Source organism: Balaenoptera musculus, chromosome 8 (assembly GCF_009873245.2).
Source record: "Balaenoptera musculus isolate JJ_BM4_2016_0621 chromosome 8, mBalMus1.pri.v3, whole genome shotgun sequence".
Lineage (NCBI taxonomy): Eukaryota > Metazoa > Chordata > Mammalia > Artiodactyla > Balaenopteridae > Balaenoptera > Balaenoptera musculus.
In genome coordinates, this window is record NC_045792.1 from 72,981,116 (window position 1) to 73,006,509 (window position 25,394).

At 37.7% G+C, this 25,394-nt stretch overlaps 1 protein-coding gene across 2 annotated transcripts in view; it reads left to right on the plus strand.

Moving 5' to 3' along the window:
• The first annotated feature begins 2,195 nt into the window (after positions 1-2,195).
• Positions 2,196-25,394, plus strand: part of PRMT3 (protein arginine methyltransferase 3) — a 142,856-nt gene continuing 119,657 nt past the window's right edge. The window contains exons 1-8 of one of the 2 annotated variants that reach the window (XM_036862275.1): positions 2,196-2,432; positions 2,632-2,776; positions 4,423-4,505; positions 6,007-6,056; positions 6,683-6,785; positions 15,540-15,699; positions 17,041-17,185; positions 22,018-22,083. In XM_036862275.1, coding sequence (XP_036718170.1) covers positions 2,405-2,432; positions 2,632-2,776; positions 4,423-4,505; positions 6,007-6,056; positions 6,683-6,785; positions 15,540-15,699; positions 17,041-17,185; positions 22,018-22,083 — 780 coding nt within the window. In that variant the 5' untranslated portion in view covers positions 2,196-2,404. The remainder of the gene's footprint in view (positions 2,433-2,631; positions 2,777-4,422; positions 4,506-6,006; positions 6,057-6,682; positions 6,786-15,539; positions 15,700-17,040; positions 17,186-22,017; positions 22,084-25,394) is intronic. The other variant, XM_036862274.1, reaches the window with a different exon arrangement.

Genomic DNA, 25,394 nt, shown 5'->3' on the forward strand with positions numbered 1-25,394 from the left:
GTTCCAGTTAATTGTTACTGGATCAGTACATGCCATGGATGAATACAATAGAAATGTTTGGGTTTCTTCATTGGTCTAGGATCCCTCTAATGATTAACTACAAAATGTTCACATAGCCAGTAAATGTATATTTCAAAGTGCTTCACTTTAAAAACTATGGAAAAGGAAAGGAAGAGGCAGAAGGAAGGGTCAAAGTCAAGAGGAACACACTGTTAATTCCAATCATGGAACAAAGGATAGTAGTGAAATTTGTCTTAACTTCTGTGCTGGGGGAAGCAAAGTAATAAATTTCAAGCTTCAGTGGACACCTTTAGTGTGTGTGTGTGTGTGTGTATCTTTAGAAGGGATTGGACATTCCCAATGTCAGTCATCTAGGAAAGAGGCATATTTTAGGATGGGGTGAGGACTTGGAATGTGGGGTTTAGGAAGGAGATGGAAGGAACATCTTCCTCCTGCCAGGTGGGGTTCCTTTGGGGCCGGACTCTGAAGAGCCTGTTTGTTTAGGTGATAACAAGCATGGGCTCCAAGAAGTGAGGCACGAATTAAGGGGACTCCATGAGGATATCCTGAGGCTGGTGGGCTCTAAAAGCAGCTAAACCCGGTGGCCAGTTTTCAGTTATTCTCTGTGTGTTGAAATTCCTTACCCACAAACCTTCTGTCAGGTCTTGTTCAACATTCTGTTCTGATCTCAGTAGTGAAGTGGGGTGATGGGAGAGGGTCTGTGTTTATCTTTGGAGTAAAGAAAAAAGCTCTTCCCTCCTAAGCCCAGCATTGTGGAGACACATAAACTTCCAGGAACAAGATTCTGGCCCAGTCACTCCTCTGGACTGGGTGTTACTTCGCTACTGTTAACATGGAATGATTGGGTGTTAATGGGATTTAGCAGGTTTCCCTCCAAATGTTATGCAGACGGGGAGAAGATGGACCTTGCTGGAGAGTATGTTGGAAGGATGAAGGAAAAAGCTGGATGAGCCCAGGCAACAAATGACCTTGAAGTTCGTTCAGCTTATTGAAATGCCTCCTACGTGCCACTGGGCACGTAGGCAGTGGGTCTACATCAGTGAATAATAAGTCTAACCCAGCAAAGCCAGCAGATATTCTGGCAGTGGCCTGCAATGTAAGGGGGCTTCCAAACTAATACTTGATGGATTCTGTCCTCTAGGGGTTTACAGTCAAGGGAAAGGAGTGCATTCAGAAGAGTTTAGCAATAATACAAGGCATCGTTCTCATTCAGCAATTTTTTTTTCATTCAGCAAATTAATATTGAGTACCTACCTATGAGTTAGGCCATATATTATGGGCCAGAGAAATGAAGGTAGAGACATGGCCCTACCCTCATGCTCAGTGTTGTGACTAAAGACGGAAAGAAGAAAGGAAAAAGCAAATGGTAGGTGATAAGAAAGAAAACTAACAGGAGGCTGCTGGAATGACAGTGGAAACTACTTTAGAAAAGATGGCCTGAGGAAAGACTTTCTGGCTGAGACAAAAAGTATCTACCCTTTTGTAGAACATTCTTAGCAAAGACCTTGAGGTGGGAAAATGATTAGCACCAAATAAAAGGCTGGAGGATGGGGCCAAGGTGGAGGGTTGAGGTGAGATGTTAGGCAGAATTATGCAGAGCCTGGTAGGCCATGGTAGTCAATTTAACTGGATAAACTTGTGCCAAGCCCAGTGCTAGCACCTGGGACTAGAACTTGGGACATACACTTTAAAGACTAAACTCCTTAAAACAGCCCTCGAGGCTCTGGCCCCTCTGTGGCCCCTGGTACACCCACTGGCCCCTGCAGTTCCCTCTCCCCAGCCGTCCCCCACGGGGACCAGGGAGCCCCGGAACCAGTGTGGAGTACCAGCCTCTCGCCTGCGTTCGACCTCCTCCGTCACCAGAGGGCGCAGCGAGCAGGTCGCCCCTCTACTAGCCGCTCATCCCTCGAATAAGGGAAGCACAGGGGGCGCGATGCCGACTGCAGAACCGCTTCCACCTCTGGGCTCTGGGCCGCGGTTTAGGACCTCCCGCTAAGGCGTGCCGCAGCCCGAGGAGAACACAAAAGCCAGGTCCGAACCTGCAACGCCCAGCCCACGTTTCAGCGCTTACTCGGCGCGCGCTGCGTCAACCCTGTGGCAGGAGGCGGAGCCCGGACTCTCGCCCCGCCCACCCCAGCTCACGTGAACAACGCAGCGGCCCCGAGGCCGGAAGCGCTCGGGAGCCGGAAGCGCGCTCTCCTGTTTCCAGGCGCCGCAGGGTTCCCGGAGCTTCGGCCCCGCCGCGTGCTCGTGCTCGCGCTCACGCTCACACTCACGCTCGTTCCCCGGTTCTCGGGCCGGGAGAGCTCGGAGGCGGTTGCGCGTGCGCTGCCCAGCTTGGTCCCCACCCCCAGGCGCGCCGGGCTCTCGCGGCACTACCGCCATGTGTTCGTTAGCGTCGGGCGCAGCCGGTGGGTACCCCGGCCCCTCAGCACCAAGGCCGCGCCGCCGTGGGGCCGGTGAAAGCCCCTCCCCTCCCCCTGCGCCCGGGACGCGGAGCCGGGGTGGCGGGGCCCTGCAAGGAGGGAGGGGGAGGTGCGGGGGAGGGCCCCCTCGTCCGCGCTCCTGGCACTGGGGTCCGAGGCAGAGCTGACCGTTTGTGTGTGCTAGGCGACCGGGGCGCTGTGGAGGAGGAGGAGGAGGAGGAGGATCTGCCAGGACTGTCAGACAGCGGTGACGAGGCCGCCTGGGAGGATGAGGAAGATGCCGATCTCCCCCAGGACAAGCAGCAGACCCCCTGCCTGTTCTGTGACAGGTTCGTCCACCTCAGCGCGAGGCGCCAGCCCTAGGGTGGCCGGGCCCCGTGTGTCTGTGTGGTCTGCTCATCTGGAGTCCAGCCCGGGTGGCCGCCCTGGAAGTCTGGAGCCCGTGGTTTGGAGTGAGGGTTTGTTGAGCCGGGAGACCCGCGGTGGTTTACAGGGAGGAACCATGAACTGGAAGCCCGGTTACACTGCTTCACTTCGACGGGCCTCAGTTTCCCCTTGTGTGAAATGAAAGGGTTCTGGGCCGGATCTGTGGTTCCCACATCTGGTTGTGCACCTCTGTCACCTGAGACACTTAAGAAAAAAATACACAGATGCTAAACTGTGCACCTCCGCCCTTCTAAATCAGGGATAGGGTCCAGGAATCTGTTTCTACAAAGACCCTATCTGAAGTGATTCTAAAGAGTAACAAGTTTGGGAGTCACTAAACTCAATTAATCCCTCAGAACCTTCTAGAACCGTTCAGGCTCTCCCATTCTATAATTCTTTGACAATTAGAAAGCTTATCAGGTGTAATAGTTCCATTTGAGCCGTTTAAAGAATCATCTTTGTTAGGGGCTTCCCGCCCCACTGAAGGGGAAGGACTTGATGCCATTTTCACTTAGGGAAAAAGACGCTGCAGTAACTTGTTCAAAGTCACAAAGCTGTGGTTTGTCTTATAACCAAATCCATGTTTTTTCCACTTAAAATTCTGCCTCTTCATCTTTGACTTTGGCTGCTGTCCTGGGCAAGTGGGCGTGAAAGAGGCCTGGTTGGCACTGGCCAGTGTTACTTTAATAAACATTTTACCAGTATCCCCTGAGTCTGAGCATGGTGCTGATTGGTGGTATATTAGCTTCTGATGATTCGTCATTGTTCCCACGTGTAGCCACATGTGGGTAGGTACGGGATGTCTGCATATACTCTAGTCGTCAAAAAATAATATTTATTGAGCATCAGGGAGGTACTTCTTTGTGATAGGCTGTGTAAATACTGTATAAATAAGCTCTCTTGGTAAACGTTTGTTGAAAACTGCTGCATATGTGCTAAGCATATAGAAGAGGTAATGCAGGTTCTCTGCTGTGTGTTCCTATCTTATTACACGTCCTTCAGTTTTGCAGGTCACAGAATAAAGGAGCTTGGGCCTCACAGTGTCTATAATACAAATCCTTGGGGAGCATTGTAAGACCACTTTTTGAAATATGGCACTTTGGGAATTTACCAGCTATAAAATTACATTTTATGCTTTATTTCTGAAAGCAGTTTGAGCTGTGTCAGTTCAGAGCCTCTGAAAGCAGAGTTGATACTTAGAGGAGAAAAGAATCTTATGCAGTGAATTTTCATGTCTTAAGAGAGACACAGTCTGTCAAAGGGAGTTCTCTTTCTTAAAAGCCTTGTGATAAATTCAGTGCTATTATTTGGCAAATTAAGCTCAACATTTTAAAGAGTAGTTTGTTTTAGGTGTAAAATGGGACTCAGAAGTACTAATTCCCTTTAGAAGTGCTGGGTTCCTCTCTACAGGTGTGTTTGTTTTTTTTTAATTAATTGGAAGTAAAACTGGAAACCTGTAGAGTGAGAGGGAAAAGTTTATATCTAATATGAAATCAATATTTAGACTTCTTAGGGGACTATTTCATGAAGCTATTGCTTGGTTTTTCAGGTTATTTACATCTGCTGAAGAAACATTTTCACACTGTAAGTCTGAGCATCAATTTAATATCGATAACATTGTTCATAAACATGGTGAGTACTTTTTGGAATAAAGAAAATTTTAGTTGTGAAATTTAAGTTCAAACATTATGTTTTTCCAGACCATTCCTTTCCTATACAAATCGAGTATAGTGAAACACATGACAACAACTTATGAAAATGACGTGTTTTTGACAAATGGCTTTTGAGGAAAGATTGATAAATAAGTCATTCTTCTAGATATGATTCACTGTATTTAAGCTTAAATTGCCTTCACAACTAAAAAGGAAAAAAAAAAAAAAAAACCTTGGCATGTGATTACATTTTAATCATTTTAGAATTAGGAAGACAAGGGGCGTGGATATTAGAATTAGGGAGAGCAAAGGATAGAGGTGGACTTTGGAAAAGGAGGTGGATCATTATGAAAAATGACTTATCAGGTCAAAGCATAACATGGACTTAAAGGCATACAAGATTGAGTTTTATAAGGAGTTTGGTAAGCGAGTGTGGAAAAAGCAAGTGCTAAAGTTAAGGTGGTAATCCAGAGATTCAGCTGACGATTCTATTGAAACTTGCATCTAAACATACTTAAAATTAAAACCTTCTAATTTAAACGAATATAGAAGAGCTACAGTATCCCACTAATATTAACTAAATACAGAATTGGCTTTTTGGTCCCTGTATTTACTAACAACTAGAAAGGACGTTACTGAAGAATACCAAATATTAGGCAGATTTTGGGTCTCAGATAAACATATGATACAGTATATTTATGAATCATAAATTCAACTGCAACTACTTTTGTAAGATATAAGTGACTTAGTTTCATTTTTTTTCATGTTTTTAATGTGCATTTTAAAACTGAATTGGAACTGTACTTTATATAATTTTATATCTTTTTCAATACCAAATAGGGGTTTTTGTATGCTATTATGCATATGAAACATTTTTATATGCTGGTATGTTCTCATAACAGTATTTCTCATGACAAATAATAATTGGTTGGATATGCTATTGCTTTCCCTTATTTTAAATGCTGCTTCATTTCTGAAAAGATGAGAACCAGATAACAAGCCTCAACGTTTTTTCATTTGCATCATTTAACTTAATGTAAAAGCTAGTATACTTTGTTTACTCTGTGTCCTGGCAAAATTATAGTTTGGTAGGTACCATAAAAATTGGGGATTTAGAAACTTTAGTATCAACTCTAGTATTAACTGCCAAATACTTGGTAAAATCAAGGGCCTAATTTTCCTCATTTGTATTGTTCTGATAAGTGAGGAGTAGAATTCTAAAAATTAATTTCTGATTTTTCAGGAATGCAAGAAAAGCACTTAAAAATTTGTCCTTTCTGGCTGTTTCTCAATTAAAATATTCTGAAGTGTCAAGAGTTACTGTTTCTAGTTCTTAATAAGAAATTCAAAATTTTTAAGTAGCAGTTTAGAGGACGGAAATATTTTATTGTCTAACCAGAGAAGCATCTTTGGAGCAGGTTAATGGAACAAAACTCATGTTATGTTAAAATAAGTGAATTATTTTTTTTTTTCCCTTTTAGGACTTGAATTTTATGGATACATTAAACTAATAAATTTTATTAGACTTAAGGTAAGGTGGTAGCTTAATCTACAGTTTTGTTTAAAACCTAAAGAAGTACTACAGCACTACAGATTATCAATGCACCGATTTTTAAAAGAATATGAGGAACTGCTATATAAGGAACTGTTTTAAATTTGACACTCATCATATTGGGGGAATCATGGACGTTAGGAACTACCACAGCATATAGCACCAAGTAAATGGATACATACCATGCTTAAGTGTGGTTTTTAATTTTGTGTAAGAGATGAATCAATGTTATGTGGCAAAGTAATTCACTGTCAGATAAAGGGGAATACTGATAGTCTTTCTGTAAAATCAGAAATAATTTCTAGTGTGATTTTTTAAGTGCTTTGGTTGCTTTTTTTGTTCTGTTTTTTAAATACTTTGTTCTAGTCAGTTGATGTTTATATTGCCATTTCCTCAAAATCCAAACAATATAAAACTGTGCATTGAAACAAATAAGCAATCATCCAGTCAAGTTAATGAAATGGCAGGTGAACATAGACTCTTTAAATAGAGATTTTGTGTGATGTAGACATGATTTCCTTTTTTGTTTAATTTTCCCAGTTTTTTGATAGGGGGATTTTGTGATTATGTGCAGTGAAAAAATATGCAATTAATTTTACTTCCAGAATCCTACAGTAGAATATATGAATTCCATATACAACCCAGTGCCTTGGGAGAAAGAAGAGTATTTAAAGCCGGTATTAGAAGATGACCTTTTACTTCAGTTTGGTAAGATGAACATATGGTATCTACTTTAAAGCAGCGTCATTTGTTATGGCAAAATAGTGGTTAGGTATTACAGGAAAATATATCATCCCCTTGATTCTCTAAAGACCTCGTCAGGTAGCTGGTTTCAGTAGGAACGTTAAGTCACTTAGAAAGTGGGAGTCACACTAACAGTTATCAGGGAAGAATATGAGCTTGGGGTAAACATTGTGTAGAAGATGTTTTGCAACATAGGGAGACTTGAGAGAATAATTTTTAGTTGTCAGACTGATTTTTTTTTTTTTTTAAAAACACATTTCTTTTTTTTTTTTTTTTTAATGTTGAAATGGACCTCAGGTTATTTCTCTTTTTATTTATTTATTTATTTATTTTTGGCTGTGTTGGGTCTTCGTTGCTGTGCGAGGGCTTTCTCTAGTTGCGGCAAGTGGGGGCCACTCTTCATCGCGGTGTGCGGGCCTCTCACTATCGTGGCCTCTCTTGTTGCGGAGCACAGACTCCAGATGCACAGGCTCAGCAGTTGTGGCTCACGGGCCTAGTTGCTCCGCGGCATGTGGGATCTTCCCAGACCAGGGCTCGAACCCGTGTCCCCTGCATTAGCAGGCAGATTCTCAACCACTGCGCCACCAGGGAAGCCCCAGACTGATTTTTAATGTAACTAAAATCGACGAAATTTTAAATTTAAATTAAAAAATTTAAATCAGTAGATTTAATATTTAATAGATTTAAGTAAATTTAATAATATTGCTGCTTTTACCTCATAATCCAATCAGATACTTGACTTTTCTTAAGACATCTAATTTATGGAGCTTTTGTTTTGGTGCAGGACAGATTCCACGAAAATTCCCCACGTACACTAACTCTTAAGCCTCCCTTGTGGCAGGGTCACTCATCTTTTGACTGTAGCTTTCTTAGTTTCTCGCTCTGTGTTTTGGTTCATTCCTTATTGAACAGGAATCTTATGAAAATTCTCTTGGCTCTCTATAGGTCTAATTTATTGGAGTTCATGATTTTTTTTTTTTTAATTTATGCTTTCTTTCATGTTTTTTGTGCCAGTTAGGTGAGATAGAGGGGTTTGCTGTCTTCAGATCAGCAAGACCATTCTAAACAGACACATACCTTCACAGATAGTAGTTTGACAGTGTGTATTTGAGCAGTCCTTTGGTAAGTGGGAACTGTGGAAAACCACTCATTTCCTTGAGAAGTACTATCAAGAGAAGTTGTGTGGCAGTGTGATGCAGTAGTAAGAACCTTAATGTAGGATTCAGGAACTAGGTGACCCTGGACAAAGCACTTAAGCTTTCTGTTTTTTAGGTCTTCATCTATAAAATGAGAACTAGGGCCAGATTTCCAACTTTCTAACTAAAATTTGGTGAGGCCTAGGTTGATTCTTTCCCATTTTTACAACTTCTATTAAATTTTATTTCTCCTCAAAGTAACCAAAGTGATCTCTTTGATACATGACAAAGTGCCCACTAGGTGTTCTTCGTGACTCCCTAAACTCAAAATTGAACACTCACAGGTTGAAAGTAGTGTGTTAAATACTTTAGAAACATGAAGAAATGAATCCTTCCCATTGGGAGCCCACAATCTAATAGTAGGAGTGTTTTGTTTTTGAATGACTGTCCTGTATTATAAGATAAGGTGGAATATAGTAAGTTTCATGAGAAGTAGGAAAAATAGTGCAGTTCAGAAGAGGAAGAGATTACTCAGATCAACAGATACCAAGTGCTATTTGCTGGTCACTATGGATACAAATCGGTATTGACCTCTTCACTCTCCAAAGGTATATTAACTTCTTTCAGACCTAATTTTAATTTCTAAAAAGGTGATAATGACACCTACCTTATAAAATTGTTACAAAGATAATGCATATTAGCACAGTGCCTGTCAGAGAGTAAGTGCTTAATGAAGGAGAATTTATTGTTATTAGTAAGTAAGTTCTAAGGAGTTTAGATGAAGAAGTCACGACCGAGATCTGGAACAGTTAAAGGGCCTAGTAAAGGAGGTGGAACTTGAACTGGGCATGCTTGTTAGTGCACCGCCCGTGTCTCTCAAAGGATCTGTGGGACTTCCCTGGCGGTCAGGTGGTTAGGACTCCATGCTTCCACTGCAGGGGGCACGGGTTCGATCTCTGGTCAGGGAACTAAGATCCCACAAGCCACACGGCACAGCCAAAAAAAAAGCAAAAGATCTGTTCTCCTGGCCATTGGTGTAGAGAGATGGAAGAGAAGATCTTCATTCTCATGGCTCCTGGCTTGATTACTGACCATTTCACCTGCACTGTCTTTCAGTAAATAGTTATTGAGCATCTGCTTTGTATTAGGCTTTGAGAATATAAAGATGACTAAATTTAAAAAGGAGATGACTAAGAAAATAGACGATGAAAGTACAGTGTAAGTGGGGAGAAGTAACTATACTGATGGAGAAACCTGGCAAACACTGCCTTAGCCAGGTAATGAAGGTTAACATCATCGGTGATAAGACACGTCAGTGGTATGGACCCTTTATATCATGTGATGAGAATGGCACTTTACCTCAGTGGTCTTCCTCCCAGGCCAGTAACCTCAGTCTAACCATGAAAAACCATGAGACAGACACAGAGTGAGGGACATTCTACAGACTGCCTGACCAGTACTCCTCAAAACTGTCCATGTCATTAAAAACAAGGGAAGGCTGAGAAGCTGTTGTAGCCAAGAGGGGCTTAAGGAGACATGACAACTAAACATATGTGGTATCCTGGATGGGATCTTGGAACAGAAAGGGGACATTAGGGGAAGACTAATGAAATCTGAGTGAATAAAATGGAGTTTAGTTAAGTTTTTTTAAAGTATGGTATAATATTTGAAACATGTTCCACAAAGGGTTAATATCCTTTTTATATAAAAGACTCTTGAAAATTAAGGGACAAAGGATCAAAACAGTTGATAGAAAAATGGGAAAAAATTCTACCAAAAAAAGTAGGAAAATAGCCCAATAGCAAGATACCATTTCTCACCTCTCAGACTGGTAAAAAGTTTTACAATATGACAACACATTCTACTGACAAAGCTGCGGAGAGACAGGCACTGTCATAAGATTGCTAGTAGAATGCAGATTTAGCAACACCTAACAAAACTGAACATGCGCTTTTTAACTGAACAGTTTCACTCATAAGAATTAGTCTTGAAGATACACCTCCAACATTCTGAAAATACATATAAAACAAATGCCTATATAGAGGAGAGCGGTTGAATAAACTATGGCACGTCCACACCATGGAGTAGTATACCTGTATCCTCTATTACAAAGAATGAACTGAACTGGTACAGAGTGTTATCAGGACATACTGTCAAATGAAAAAGGCAAAGCTCAAAAGAATATCTACTGTGATACTCTTCACATAAGAAAGAAAGAGATTTAAGAAAATGCTTATGTGTCTGCTCATTTGTGCAAAAGAAATACAGGAAGGATAAACTAGAAACTGAAGAGATTGGTTACTGAACGGGGTTTGTGGGACAAGGATGGAAGGAAGGGCACAGCGGGATTGAGGTAACAGGGATGAGGATCGAGTGACACTTTGCTGAGTATATCTTTGTATAGCTCCAACTCTCAGGACTATAGTAATGTTTTTTATAGTCTTCATATAATCAAAAAAATCAACAATTGAAACAATGAGGATGTATGTATACAAGGGTGGTGCTGGTGCGAAATGAAATGCAGGCACTAACAGATGAACTGAACTGTAATACAAAGGAATAATGTAACCATACTGCAGGGAGTGGGGAGGAAAAGAACTAGGTGAGTAACTGAAACCTTTAATGGATGTTGTGCTGAGGCTACAGATAAAAAGAACTGCATCAACGTTGTAATCCAGTAAGAAAGGGCATTTCTTGCAGGGTAAGGATTAGCAATTCTGACACTATTTTTGTGTATGCTAGAATGGAACAGGTAAGTTAATAATTTATGGATGGGGCTTCCCTGGTGGCACAGTGGTTAAGAATCTGCCCGCCTTCCCTGGTGGTGCAGTGGTTGAGAATCCGCCTGCCAATGCAGGGGACACGGGTTCGAGCCCTAGTCTGGGAAGATCCCACATGCCGCGGAGCAAATGGGCCCGTGAGCCACAACTACTGAGCCTGCGCGTCTGGAGCCTGTGCTCCGCAACAAGAGAGGCCGCCATAGTGAGAGGCCCGTGCACCGTGATGAAGAGTGGCCCCCGCTCGCCGCAACTAGAGAAAGCCCTCGCACAGAAACGAAGACCCAACACAGCCAAAATAAATAAATAAATAAATTTATTAAAAAAAAAAAAGAATCTGCCCGCCAGTGCAGGGACACGGGTTTGAGCCCTGGTCTGGGAAGATCCCACATGCCGTGGAGCAACTAAGCCTGTGCGCCACAACTACTGAGCTTGCGCTCTAGAGCCCGTGAGCCACAACTACTGAGCCTGTGTGCCACAACTACTGAGCTTGCGCTCTAGAGCCCGTGAGCCACAACTACTGAGCCTGTGTGCCACAACTACTGAAGCCCGCACGCCTAGAGCCCATGCTCTGCAACAAGAGAAGCCACCACAATGAGAAGCCTGCGCACCGCAATGAAGAGTAGCCCCCGCCCGCTACAGCTAGAGAAAGCCCGCTCATAGCAACGAAGACCCAACACAGCCAAAAATAAATAAATAAATTGATAAATTTATTTTTAAAAATTTATGGATAAAAGCCAGGTTTTTCACAGTTGGAGAATGAGGTTTTAGATAAGGAAATGAAGGATGAAATGAGTCCTGTGTTGACAGATTGGAATCAGAAGTGTCAGTGTAAATTCATAATTTTTCTTATACAGACAGACAGATACAGAAATATAGATGTGTGTGTGGGGGGGTTAGTATAATACATATACTTCCTAGCTCTGCTGAAAGGGCCTAGAAAAACCCCAGTAGCAATGAGCATACCTAGTGCCCAGATCTTGATTTATAATCCTTTATTAATAAAAGGAACCAAGGGTCCTTAGAGAGGTGATTGATTTCCAGGTGGGGCAGGGAAAATACAAGATAAGCCTAGGACATCTTGTTCCAGAAAATAAGGAAGTACTTAAGAAAAAGTGGGGGAAGAGGGGACTTAACCTAAAGAACACAGGAACCAACCTGAAGGGGCTCCTAATAGCCAAAGCTAGAAGAATTTAATCAATACAGAAAATGACAGTATTGGGTTTTAACCCGTAGGATAAAATAAATGTCCATGAATTCGTATTGACATGAATAATCAACCAAATAAATAAATGGGGAAGGAGTAGCTCCGCTTTAGCGTAGAATTCCTATTAATAAATGTCAAAGGGAAAAGAGAAACAGAAAATCAGCATTAGGCAAACACCACAGTAGTTACTTGCAGGAAAGAGCAACCCATGCATGCTAAGATTAGTGGGTGAAAATTTAGGTGGGTGAGATAGGATTTGCATAGTTCAAAGTATGTCCCCCAAGAAATTTGGTAACTACAAAGGAGCTGTTAAACTTTTGAGTGGAAAAACCGAGCAGACACTACCATAACCAAGTGATCAAGGTTAACATCAGTAATAAGTGTACTGATGCCATGAACCCCTTGGTGTAATGCTCTTAGGAGGCAACTTGCCAAAAATGTTTAACCTCATTCCAATAATGAAAAATCATCAGATGATCCCAGGTTGAGGGACAGTCTACTAAATTACTGATCAGTGTTCTTCAAAAGTGTCAAGATAACAGTTGTTGGGTTCAGTATTATGTAAATAATTCACGGTGCTGAATATTTTTGTTCAGGTCTTTTATGTCTTTTTGGATTTTTAAAAATCTGCCTCTATCAGTTGTTGATAGGGGTGTATTTAAATCTCTGACTGTGATTAGAGGATTGTCTCTTTTTGCCATTATTTCTATCAGCTTTTGCTTCGTGTATTTTGAAGCTCTTTTGTGAGGTTTATTCTCATTTATAATCGTTATGTCTTCCTGATAAATTGACTATTTTTATGGTAGTTTTTAGCTGCCAAAATGAAGTATCCAGGTGATTTGAACCTCCTGAGAATGTAGATGTGGAAATTCATCTTTCTGAATATGGTTTAGGACTTTAAATTAGACTGTTTTGATATATTATAGTTATGCATCTTAATGTTTACTGAATCCTTTCTCCTTTTCAAGTCTATACACTTAACCTTTAATATATAATTATCTGTGTACAGTTGGCCTTCATATCTGGGAGTTCTGCATTTTTGGATTCAACCAACCTTGGATCAAAAATATTCAGGAAGAAAAAAATTCCAGAAATTCAAAAAGTAAAACTTGAATTTGCTGCCCGGTGACAACTATTTACATTGTATTTATAAATATTTATATAGCATTTACATTGTGTTAGGTATTATAAGGAATCTAGAGATGGTTTAAAGTGTTATATGTAAATACGCCTTTTTATCCAAGGACTTGAGCATCTGTGGGTTTTGGTATACGAGGGGGGTCCTGGAACAAATCCCCCACAGATACCAAGGGACAACTGTGTTATTAATGCTAACAGCTTTTATTCTGACTCGCTTCTTGCAGCAGAAAGCAAAACAGAGAAACTAGCCAAAACAAAGAAACCAATTTCTTTGTTTATTTCTAATCCATAACTTAAACTAACAAGGTGGTTTGCAGACCGTGGGAAGAATTTTAAAGGCAAGGTACACAATGAGAGTTGTAGTAGTAAGTAGAAAATATAGTACACCATCCTTTAATAGTTTGGCAATATTTTGTTGCTCTCATTAATTTTTGGTGAACTAAATAGTGGATGAATCTATAGTTTTTTTTTTTTTTTTTTTTTATTCACACACACACACACTGTATTTTATTTTTACAAGACAAAAATAGACTGACACCAAGCATTGTACATGGATGACCACAACAAAAGCAACAATGATTGCAATTACCAAACATGAAACACACTCATACTATGTCATAATATTGACATTCAGTCCAGTAATCCTCCACTGTAACAGCTCCTTTACTTTGCAGTGAAAATTGATTTGTACATTCTTTGCCTCTGAGTCCTTGTGGGATTTTTTTTTTTTTTTTTTTTAAATTCAGACAGAAAGTCACAAAAATTATACTCATCCTCATCAGTTCACTCAGTCCCATGCAATTAATTTTTTTTTTTTCATCTTGATCTTTTGTTAGCACTTTTATGAGTTCATCAGTTTTTCATTAGAGTTCTGAAAATGCTTATTCATTCAGTTCAGCAGTACAGTCAGTTACCAGAAACCTGTACTTGTCAGAGTCTTTTCCATGAATTTCTTGAAGATGAAACCCTTTTATAGGAACATATTTGCAAAATCATCAGAGTACACCCAGAACTGTCTGTAAATGACAAAAGACTTAAAAATGACCACGGTTAAAGATTTGATGAAAGTTCATAATAATGCAGTTGACAAGAAAATTAGTTATTTCTGAGATATACATTTTAAAGTAATAACTAGGATTATTACTTATAACATTATACCCGAACATATAAGATTTTTAGAAATTTCATGTAATGTCTGAAACATTTATATTAACATATTTCCATACATATTTCCATACAAATACAAATATAAGATTTTTAGAAATTTCATGTAATGTCTGAAACATTTATATTAACATATTTCCATACATATTTCCATACAAAAATCTATAGTTTTTTAAAACAATGAGTCAGTATTCTGCTAGACTGTTTAGAGTTTTGTGGCACACCCGTACTGCTTTTATAACAAGTTCAATTTAGGCTCTAGTCTCTAAGTTATAATATTATCATGTATTTGTTAAGCTTAGTTATTTTGTCCCAGCTCTAAAGAAGTGTTGCAGGTAAAAACTGAATAGGAAAAAAAAAGTCGGGTTTCCCTCAGAGCTGTACTGAGGAGACAGTATAATATCTGCATTGTTTTTATTGCTTTCAGTTGATTCGACAGTTAATTAGACCGGTCAGTGGACGTTGGGATTTTCTAAAACTCACTAGTTCCATATATTAACTTCTGTTTGCAGAGTTAATGATTTACATATATTAACTTCTATAGCAGAAGTTAATGATTTACATATAGTGAAATTAAATTTAAATCAAGAATTTTTAATATTAGGAATTAGGATATTTAATAATGTCAGCAATAAGACAGTGTATAGATTGCACACCACCTTACCCACGATGAAAAAGTTATTGAATGTACAGAATTCCCTACCTACACACTGTCCTTAAGGAACATCTAAATGTCATACCTGTTACTCTACAGATAAAGACCCAGAGGCTGGAGGTGGCCCTGTGTGGTGGCAAGAACATGGGCTGGGAAGGCAGGCATGGGTTTGAATTGTAGTTCCTTCATTAAACAGTTGCAAACAGTTCCTTCATTAAACAGTAGTCAATTTCTCTGAAATTTATTTTTCCCATGTCTTAAAATAGGGATAAATGTTTATATTTTAGGTTTGTTTTGAAGATGGAATGAGATGTAATGCATGAACTTGAAAGATACCGGATGATCAATAAATATGAGTTTTTTCCTTCTACTTTTTTGTTTCTTCCTGGGTTTGGTTCAGTACAATTAATGCTTATTTATGTGTTCAGTTTAGCCAGCTAGTGAAAAGCTTAGACTAACAGCATGCTCTTTAAACTCAAATTGGAATAGTTTGGATATTAAATATTTATTTAATTAAAAGTACTAATTTTTCTCAGTTGGCCGCATAATAGGCACTTAGTATATACTTATTCGTAACACATTTATATGTGCTTCATTGTTATAAGATGGCCTGATAATAATGTCCATTTATTTATTTAGATGTAGAAGATCTTTATGAACCCGTGTCAGTTCCATTCGCATACCCCAATGGACTCAGTGAAAATACATCAGTTGTTGAAAAATTGAAACACATGGAAGCCAGGGCACTGTCTGCTGAAGCTGCGTTAGCTGGAGCGCATGAGGATCTGCAAAGAATGAAGTAATTTATCAATCTTATAGAAAATTAATTGTTTAGATCCCCCAAATAATATAATTCATAAAAAGGTAGAATATGGTAAAATATTTCATATACTGGAAAGCACAGTGTAGATATTTAATTTCAATAATATTAAAGATACACGGTATTTTTTATACATTGTGGATATAGTTGATTAACATAAAATTCTGTAGCTTTATCTGTCCTCTTATATTTCTTTATAATTACTTTTGTACTAATGATAATTGTTCTGGGGAGTGTTTTCCTCTTGAGTGCTTTTTGTTCCTTGATATTGCCTGCCTTTGAATTACCTTATTTCTAATAGATTTCTCCATTTTACTTTTCCTCTCCTGGACTTTTTAAAGTGTAGGGATTAATATTTTTTAGGCTTGGGGAAAATACAGGGTTGAAATTTTTGTTTTTAAAGAATCAAAATATAATTATGATGAGGTATGTAATCAGAAAACCAGCTACATAGGATGGTTTTCTCTAGTGAGTAAATTAACATTCTACTGGCTTAGTACTTGTCAGAATTTAATGTGCGTACGAATCACCTGGGTATCTCGTTAAACTAGATTCTGATTCAGGAGGCCTGAAATAGGTAGTGTCTGAGATTCTGCATTACTACCAAGTGTATATACCTCTAGCTTAGCCTATTAGATTTGTAAGTTGGTTGCTATTGCCTGATTACCCATTTGATGGTTTGCCAGAATGTCCAGCAGGGCAAATAGTATAGCTGATTGTAGGGTCCCTTTTTCTGAGATTTTATGCTGGGTAATCTAGTAACCAGCAACTCTATTATGTGCCTCTTTACACTTCTCTCCCATGTATACCTCATAGATTCTTGATGTGTTGTGATCAGAGAAGGAACTGAGTTTTAGAGCCTGAGCGGATGGTGTTGATGTGTGTAAATAATTCCCAGTTTGGGTCTGCTTTCTGCCTGTATAACCCTTCCATGAGATTCTATGGTTTTAAAGAATACTCATAGCATTGGAATATGCTATATTGATTCAGCTGCTAAAATAAGATTTTGGAACAATAGAAATAATAAAGTTGAATAAAGTCATAGTGTGCTTATTTTGTTCACTTGAAAGATAAAACAGCCATAGCCTGCAGTTGGCAGTGCTTTTGTGATTTGTAGGAGTGCTTCCAACTGGGTTTGAATATGTCATTGCTTAAGGTCCAGCAGGGGGAGCTTTCCGTTGCTTAAGACAGAATGTGGTTTAGAAGGCTCATCACACCCCGCACTCCCCTCCTCCCCCTTCCTCTTCCTCAGCCTCTAGCCTTTCCTTTTTTCATGGTCCAGTAAACTTGTCTCAAGGGTGTATTTCAAATTGATTACAGACAATTTGCTCAGGATTTTGTGATGAACGCAGATGTCAGAACCTGCTCGTCATCTACAACTGCCATTGCAGACCTCCAGGAGGATGAGGATGGCGTTTATTTCAGCTCATACGGGCATTATGGGATACATGAAGAAATGCTGAAGGTTAGCAAAGAGCACAGATGTACCAAATCCATACCAAAGGAAAAATAGAGTAAAAAAGGTTCTTAATACATTTGCTGTGGGAGAACTGCTTTTTTGGTTTTTGGTTTTTTGAGAACTGCTTTTTTTTTTTTTTTTTTTTTTTTTTTATTTTTATTTATTTATTTATGGCTATGTTGGGTCTTCGTTTCTGTGCGAGGGCCCTCTCCAGTTGTGGCAAGCGGGGACCACTCTTCATCGCGGTGCGCGGGCCTCTCACTATCGTGGCCTCTCTTTGTTGCGGAGCACGAGCTCCAGACGCGCAGGCTCAGTAGTTGTGGCTCACGGGCCCAGTTGCTCCACGGCATGTGGGATCTTCCCAGACCAGGGCTTGAACCTGTGTCCCCTGCATTAGCAGGCAGATTCTTAACCACTGCGCCACCAGGGAAGCCCTGAGAACTGCTTTTTAAATCTTTTTGGTGCTTGATAGCTCATCTTGCGTTGAAAAGATTATAGAAGCATCAGAGACACTGTAAATTCTGTTTAAAATCATTATTAATCTTTATTATGAGATTACCTTTTGCTGGAAATAGAACATTTGAAAAAATTGCCGATGATTTTAGTCTTCTTAAGAGCAACTTTTAAATAGGAAGAAAAATATGTTTGCCTTTTAATGTGTGAAGGAAATGATTAATTTTAGTGTTTTAATTAGCAGTACTGACTTTAGTTTGGGCGAATAATAATTCTTTGGTATGAAGTTAATTATAAATAATTCTCACATTTGTTACGGCATTACTTTTTTACATTTGAAATCATTGCTATATAGAAGAATTTCCTAAATCAGATACTTGAATTTGGTTGGTTTTAATTTTTATAATGGTAATGTCCATATAAACTATAAGTAGATTTCTAGGTATACCTGGTATATTATGTACATTTTATCATGTATTATAGATTATAAAATAGCAAAATGTTTTTTAATTCAGTAAAACTGAAAATATCTAACTAGAGTAAAATAAATGTTGGAGTGTAAAAATTACTGAAAACTTTAATGTTTATCTCTGTGAATTTTAGATGCCACTACTTTTTTTTTCTTAAAAACCAACAAACGAAAAATTCCTTTCTGAATCCTTCTTCAAAAGATTGGTTTATTTTACGGACGCCCCAAGACTATGTTCCTTGAAACATGCCCATTTAAAATAACCAGGGGCAGTTAATATGTATATATTTTGTCGAGTCAGTTTTGCAGGATCACAGAGTGGAGGTTTGCTGATTAATAGTGATTGTAATTACTTGGGGTCTTTTAAAGCAATGTCATGTCATTTCTTTGCTAATGACTTGTCACAGTTGGTTGTGCTTTTTGTTGTCACTTGGGTGGTTGCATAGCATTACAAATAACAGTTATGTTACAAGTAATAAATTAAGTCCAGAGTGAATTTGTTTAAAAGAAATTGACATACTCCATTTTCTCTGTTAAAATTAATTTTATTGTGTCTAGAATATTTCCTTTAAAGGAGTTAATCTAAGCCCATATTTGCTGTTTTAAATCACCCATCAATTTAAATGCCATGAACCTTTAATGCTTTTGATATGGAAATTGTATTGGGTTTTTCAGACAGATAAGGTTACTGAGACTCCTAGAAGATAGTACATCTGAGTGCTCTCAGTACAGTCATCAGGGAAATCCAGTTTGGACTTACTTCCAAATCTCTGTCCTGGACCGTTGTAGCTCTGTATCAACAACTAGAGGATCTTTACACCTGATGGAATATTTTAAGTCCTTTTGATGTACATATATATTTAAGAAGTTCCAGCTGGAAGTTTCCAGTGCTGTCTTTTCACTTTTAGAGAATCACTTAAGACTCCTTATTAATATAATTTTCCATGCCTTAATTCCCCTTTGCTGTTATACAATGTAACCACCTTCTCCTTGGAGATAACTTGATTAAGTCTTCATAGGAAATATGGTTATATTTCATTCAAAAAGAACTATTTGCCCATTTTATGTTTTGTTAAGTTACATACTGTGGATGAATATGAAATGTGCCTTATATCAAGCAATATTTCTTCTGTTTCTTATCAAAGCAATTCTTAACACACATAATTTTTTCAAGGTTGTGTACTACTGGAGTCTCACCTGATCTTTATAAATAAATTAAAACTGAAAAGCCATGCATACAGGACTTATTTTTATGCTTAGAATTGGCCTTGCTTTTATAAGAATATTATTTGGATTTTTTGTTGCTTACTAGTCACAGGTATTTTAATGACACTTTTTTGGCATATATTATGATTATAATTATAAATAAAGATAGTTTGTAATCTTATTTTCCAGAGTCAAGGTGAAGATAACTTTTTTGAATTCCAGAGTTAGCGGGATAGTGGACATTAACTTTCAAAATCCTTTGCCACTTTAATCTTTCTGAAGAAGAGTCGTTGTTGCTAATGTTATAAATCGGAGATGCATCACTCTCTCTTCTTTTCTTCCCCCCAAGTAAAACATTGTTCATCCTGGTGAAAATTGATCACAGATTACAGTACCATTAAATAATTTTTCGTTACTGCATTTTCCTCATTGTATCTGCAGCTGACTCTTGCATTCTGTCCACCTTCATGAGCCTATACATTTAAAACATACTGTTACTTATATAGGTAAAATTTATAATACATAACTTTTCTGTTGTCTTTAGTCTCATACTTAAATTTTTTTAATATTTGTAGAAATTATTCCATTATACTGTACTAGCCTTAAAAATTGTCTTGCTTCTTAATATTGGACCTCTTATTTTATTCTTCTTTTGTGCTTCTTAGTTTTACTAGCTTAGTGCAAAAGATAACTTTATTTCTGTTTATTACCTTATTTTATATTGAAGAGTTAGTCTTTTGTTAGAATAAGTTTTTAGAAATGGTTTGAGGGCTAGTCTTTGATTTGCTTGGATTTTCATGTTTAGTGAATTTTCCTTTCAAAAATTCATTTATTAAATTGAAGCTCTGCTATGTCCACGGCTCTGTGTTTAGTAGACTTTGAATTTCATTGCACCAGGGTGAGCATAGGAGCGAAAGCAGATGGATGTGTAGGCAGAGACTGGATGAAGGATTGTAGTTGAGCTGAGCGACAGTGCATGGATTTAGGACAGGAGTCGGGATGCTAGTGATTAAGTTAGAGCAGCGGTGAGGCAGCGCGATTGGTGAGAGCTTTCCGAGTGACTGCCTTCTTGAATGATGTTCACCCTTTGTAGGTTTTGTTGTGTCAGCAAAAATCACTGGTTACAGTGTAAGAAGAGTATAAAAATGGTAGAAATGTATGAAATGGTATTTTTTTTTAAAAAAAGACAGTTTTTAAATTAATTAATACTATGTTTAAATTCATTTAAAACATTAAATTCTCATAGTAATTCTTTTTTTTTATTTATTTATTTTTGGCAGCATTGAATCTTCGTTGCTGCACACGGGTTTTCTCTAGTTGCGGCGAGAGGGGGTTACTCTTCCTTGCAGTGCATGGGCTTCTCATTGCAGTGGCTTCGCTTGTGGCAGAGCACGGGCTCTAGGTTCGCAGCTTCAGTAGTTGTGGCACATGGGCTCCAGTAGTTGTGCCTCGTGGGCTCTAGAGCGCAGGCTCAGTAGTTGTGGCGCATGGGCTTAGTTGCTCTGCGGCATGTGGGATCTTCCCAGACCGGGGCTCGAACCCGTGTCCCCTGCATTGGCAGGCATATTCTTAACCACTGCGCCACCAGGGAAGCCCCATAGTAATTCTTAAAATACATTGAGGGAAAGATTTAAATTTTTAAAACATGATTTAAAATTTTGTTTGTAAAGCAATTAGAAATAATTCCATCAGAAAACATGGAATTAATTATGGAATTTCCCTTTTTTAGATCCAGCAATTAAGTAAAACAGCTTGCCTTTTAATTTAAGCCCTTCTTTGTACGTTTTTTTTAAATCCCAGTATTGGCATAAAAATGTTTTTTGGAGGGTATGGACTTTGTAAAGTTTTATGTTGTAGTATTTAGTGTAACTACTTTTTTTTTTTTTTTTTAACCTAGTGTGAAACCAAAAACTAGAATTCCCGATCTGAGATATTTTTTATTGTACTCATTTTACTCAGAAGCAGAGCCCCTTACTGCTGAATTTGCTGTCAGCGTGTGTCTCAGCTGAGGTGATTTAAAAGGGAATCAGCTCTGTTCATGCACCAACATATATGTTAACATTCAATGCCTGCCTTGGTCACAGGTCATGTTAGACTCCAGAGTGGAGAAGTCTTACAATATGGTCTGCGGGGCTCAGCGATTGACTTTTAGGCTTATAGGCTTTTAAGCATCATTTCCTACTACAGACATTTCTAGAAACAAAACAGGATTATAAATCAGATAGGTGCTGATCAATGACTTTCTTAGGAAACTATACTCAGTTGAGCTTCATTTTTCATATGTAACTGTAACTTTTACATCTATCTAGTTTGGTGTTTTCCTCCCATATTTTAACGTAGTTCTACCACAGGGAATAAGGCTCTAGATTCCAGGCCCTATTTAAAGGAGTAAAATATCATGTTCATCTTCTACTAGCATTAATTATCACTTGAAATCTTATAATGCATGTCAAGATGAAAATATGTACATTTTTAAGAACTTAGGTCTTATTTGACTTTCAGTGTTGTTCTTAAACGTTTTCTTTGTGTGTTGTTGCTATTTCCATTCTTTATTATTTTCTTTTAGGAAAAAAAGATTAGGCTTGGTTTTCCAGGCAAAATGTAGCTATGGAAACTAGAAGTGTGTGATAAATTAGCAAATATCTTCCTTAAATATTTTTACTTGTTCAGACTATCCTGTAAACACAATGTCTTCCTCTCTCTACCCTAGGACAAAGTACGAACAGAAAGTTACCGAGATTTTATATACCAAAATCCACATATCTTCAAAGATAAGGTGAGTAGCATAGACTACAGAATTGTACATTTCATGTGGATCTTGGGCAGCAGAAATCCTCTTAGATCATCATTGTGATAGCAGTTGATTTCATGTACACTGGCTTTATTTCATGGAAGACTTTTGTGATGCTGCTCTGTGATGCAGTATACCGATAACAGAAATGCTGATTGGTGCTGTCATTCAATATACTCTTTTTTTTTAAATTGAAATTTATTAATTACAGTGACATAGCTTAGTTAAACTTTGCTTATCCAGATAATTTTGCTTAAACCATATTTTTGATTTACTGTGATTCCTATTCATTTCAAATGTATAAGCTCTATACCAAAGCACTTTTAATTATTATTTTAGTTTGTGTTAATTAGTTACAAATTAATAATTTTAAGAAGTCATTATTGGTAGGTAGGGTCAAATATTGTAAGGTAGAATTTATTTTATGTGCTTTCTTTTAAGACCTCATTTATTTACCCCTTTATGAGTTACTTTATTTTTAAAATTTTTTTACTTTTTATTTTTGGCTGCATTGGGTCTTCATTGCTGCACGTGGGCTCTCTCTAGTTGCGGCAAGCGGGGGCTACTCTTTGTCCCTGTGTGCGGGCTTCTCATTGCAGTGGCTTCTCTTGTTGCGGAGCACAGGCTCTAGGCATGCAGGCTTCAGTAATTGTGGCACGTGGGCTCAGTAGTTGTGGCTTGCAGGCTCTAGAGCACAGGCTTAGTAGTTGTGGTGCACGGGCTTAGTTGCTCCACAGCATGTGGGATCTTCCCGGACCAGGGCTCGAACCCGTGTCCCCTGTATAGGCAGGCGGATTCTTAACCACTGCACCACCAGGGAAGCCCTGAGTTACTTTAAATTTTACAGTTAGTGTTAATACTGCCTCAGGTTATTTCAAAGGTGATCTTTCACTTTGTATATGGGTGGGTGTGTTAAAAATGTGTCATTTGTTTTTCCTCCCTTGTGAATTTTTCAATTTCTTCACTTTCTCCTTCCCTCCCTCTCTACATTGGCATGGTTATCTAAAAGTTCAGGTTTTCTGTTTTTGTTCCTCCTTATTGGAAATTAGTCCACTAATTTAGTCAAATATATTATCGTCTCTGCCACTTATATACTTTTGCTTGAGAATTTTTCCCTACTCTTTCTACTTCAAGAACATGTATATTGGTAACATCAGGTTTTTATAATTCCCCTTTCACCTCCATTTAAAAGATACTTCTCTCAGGTTATTTCATGGGCTTTATGTGATGTTGCAGCAGTGATTAACAACCTTCATATGCTGAAAATCTCTTTACCTGATTTTTATGTTGTTTGGAATATCATGTAGATTGGCTTTTCATTTTCCATACCTGTTTCCTAAGAGCGGTGTTTCACTTGTGATCTAGCCAAGTTGGACCTACGAAATTTATATGGTGCTCTGATATCTTTTGGCCAAAGCATTACCTATGAGGTAATGATGGTGTGTGTTTCTTTGTTTTTGCTAATTCCCCTATAGACAAATAGATTATTTTATTTTTAAAGTATTAGTTTTTATCAGTTCTTTATACTTGGCTTTTTTGTATGCTTTTTGCAGCAGAGACTATAGTTTTTATGTTTTTATAGTTTTTATGTTTGCACCCAAGTGCTGGAACAATTTATTTAATATTTGTCTAAAAAACCACATTGTTTCCAGTAAAGCAAATATGTTACTATTAAAAATGTTGCCTTATATTTAGTTCGATTTTGCCTAGATTTTTATTTTATTTTTTCCTTAATATGTTGTATAGAAATTAACCATGTTCTAGTCTGGGAATCACTAGTCCTGCCTGGCTTCTTAGGAACCATCTACATAATAATTTTAGACAGTGGTGAATCTCTGTGGGCTTCACTTGTAAAGTGATTTTTTATGTATAGCTGATTCACTTTGTTGTAAAGCAGAAACTAACACACCATGGTAAAGCAATTATACTCCAATAAAGATGTTAAAAAATAAAAAAAAATTTAAAAATAAAAATAAAATGATTTTTTAAACCTTTCTGGTTCTAAAATTTTATGATTTTTGTTTTTATAAAAGCACTATCATTTTCTTTCTTTGAGCCGTCTTTTTTAAAATAATTTTTGATTTGAATGCCATAAGAATTCGTTAAGTAAAAGTAGTTAGAAGTTTCTTTTTCAATATGCTCTGAATAGACTTTTGTGTTATATTACATAAGAAAATACTGAAAAGGCACAAGTATTAGTCAACATAAGATTAATCATTGGGAAATTAAGTAATTATGAATATTTCTATGTATACAAAGCACATCTTACTGGGTTCATAGACCTATACACAGTCCCTTTCTGCTTTTAATTTTTTATTTGTAACAGTCTTATAGAAATATTGTATATATGATATTATACATTTTTGGACAAAATACATGACCCTGGAACACATAGAATGTTTAATTATTTTGTGTTCCACTTACTGCTTTTACTGAAGAGATTAAATCTGCCCAAGTCAGAAAGGGGCTTACTAATAAACTGGGAGTATTTTTCCTTAGTACTTTGCCTAAGATGCTTTCATTTAATTTATCAATGTGTAATTAATTTTGCTTGGCATTTGTGTTTTCTCAAAAGTATACTGTAATGTAAAATATTATGTGTGTCAATTTCTAACTCTTTGAAGTATATTCAGGATATAATTTTCTATAATTAACAATATTAAATAATCTAGAGCTTTCATATTTTTAAATGATTTGGGATACTTTTCTTTATATTATACTATGACTACAGATTTAAAAAATATATGACACATATTTAAATAGCATTTGATAATTTATAGAATACTTTCAAGCATGTTGTCTCATTGTTGCTATACAATATACCGATATGGTGTATTCATAGCAGGTATGTATTTATCTCTATTTTTTCACATGAGGAAATTTGAAACCAGTAGGTTAATTGACTTTCCCTAAAACAGGCAGCTAAAAAAAAGCAAACAAACGAGGGTTTTAGTCCTAGTCTAGTGCCCTTAACCCTGTGCCACTACACTTTGAACACTGTTATGTTAAAATAGAATGAGTAATTAGGGTGGGATTCATTAATGATATTTTAATTCACACTATTTTTCATATATAGGTCATATAATTTCTGTGTGCCATGACAGAACATGTTCATGAAATTATTTAAATATAGTTCTTTTAAAAAATGTATGAAATAACATGTTTTCTTAAGTTTTATTACCATTGTTTTTGTTTGCTTTTATCTCCATTAGGTAGACAAATTTCATATCACAGCACTAGCTTCTGTATCATATTATTTAGTGAATGGTAGAGATTTATTTTTCAAAAAGGTGCTT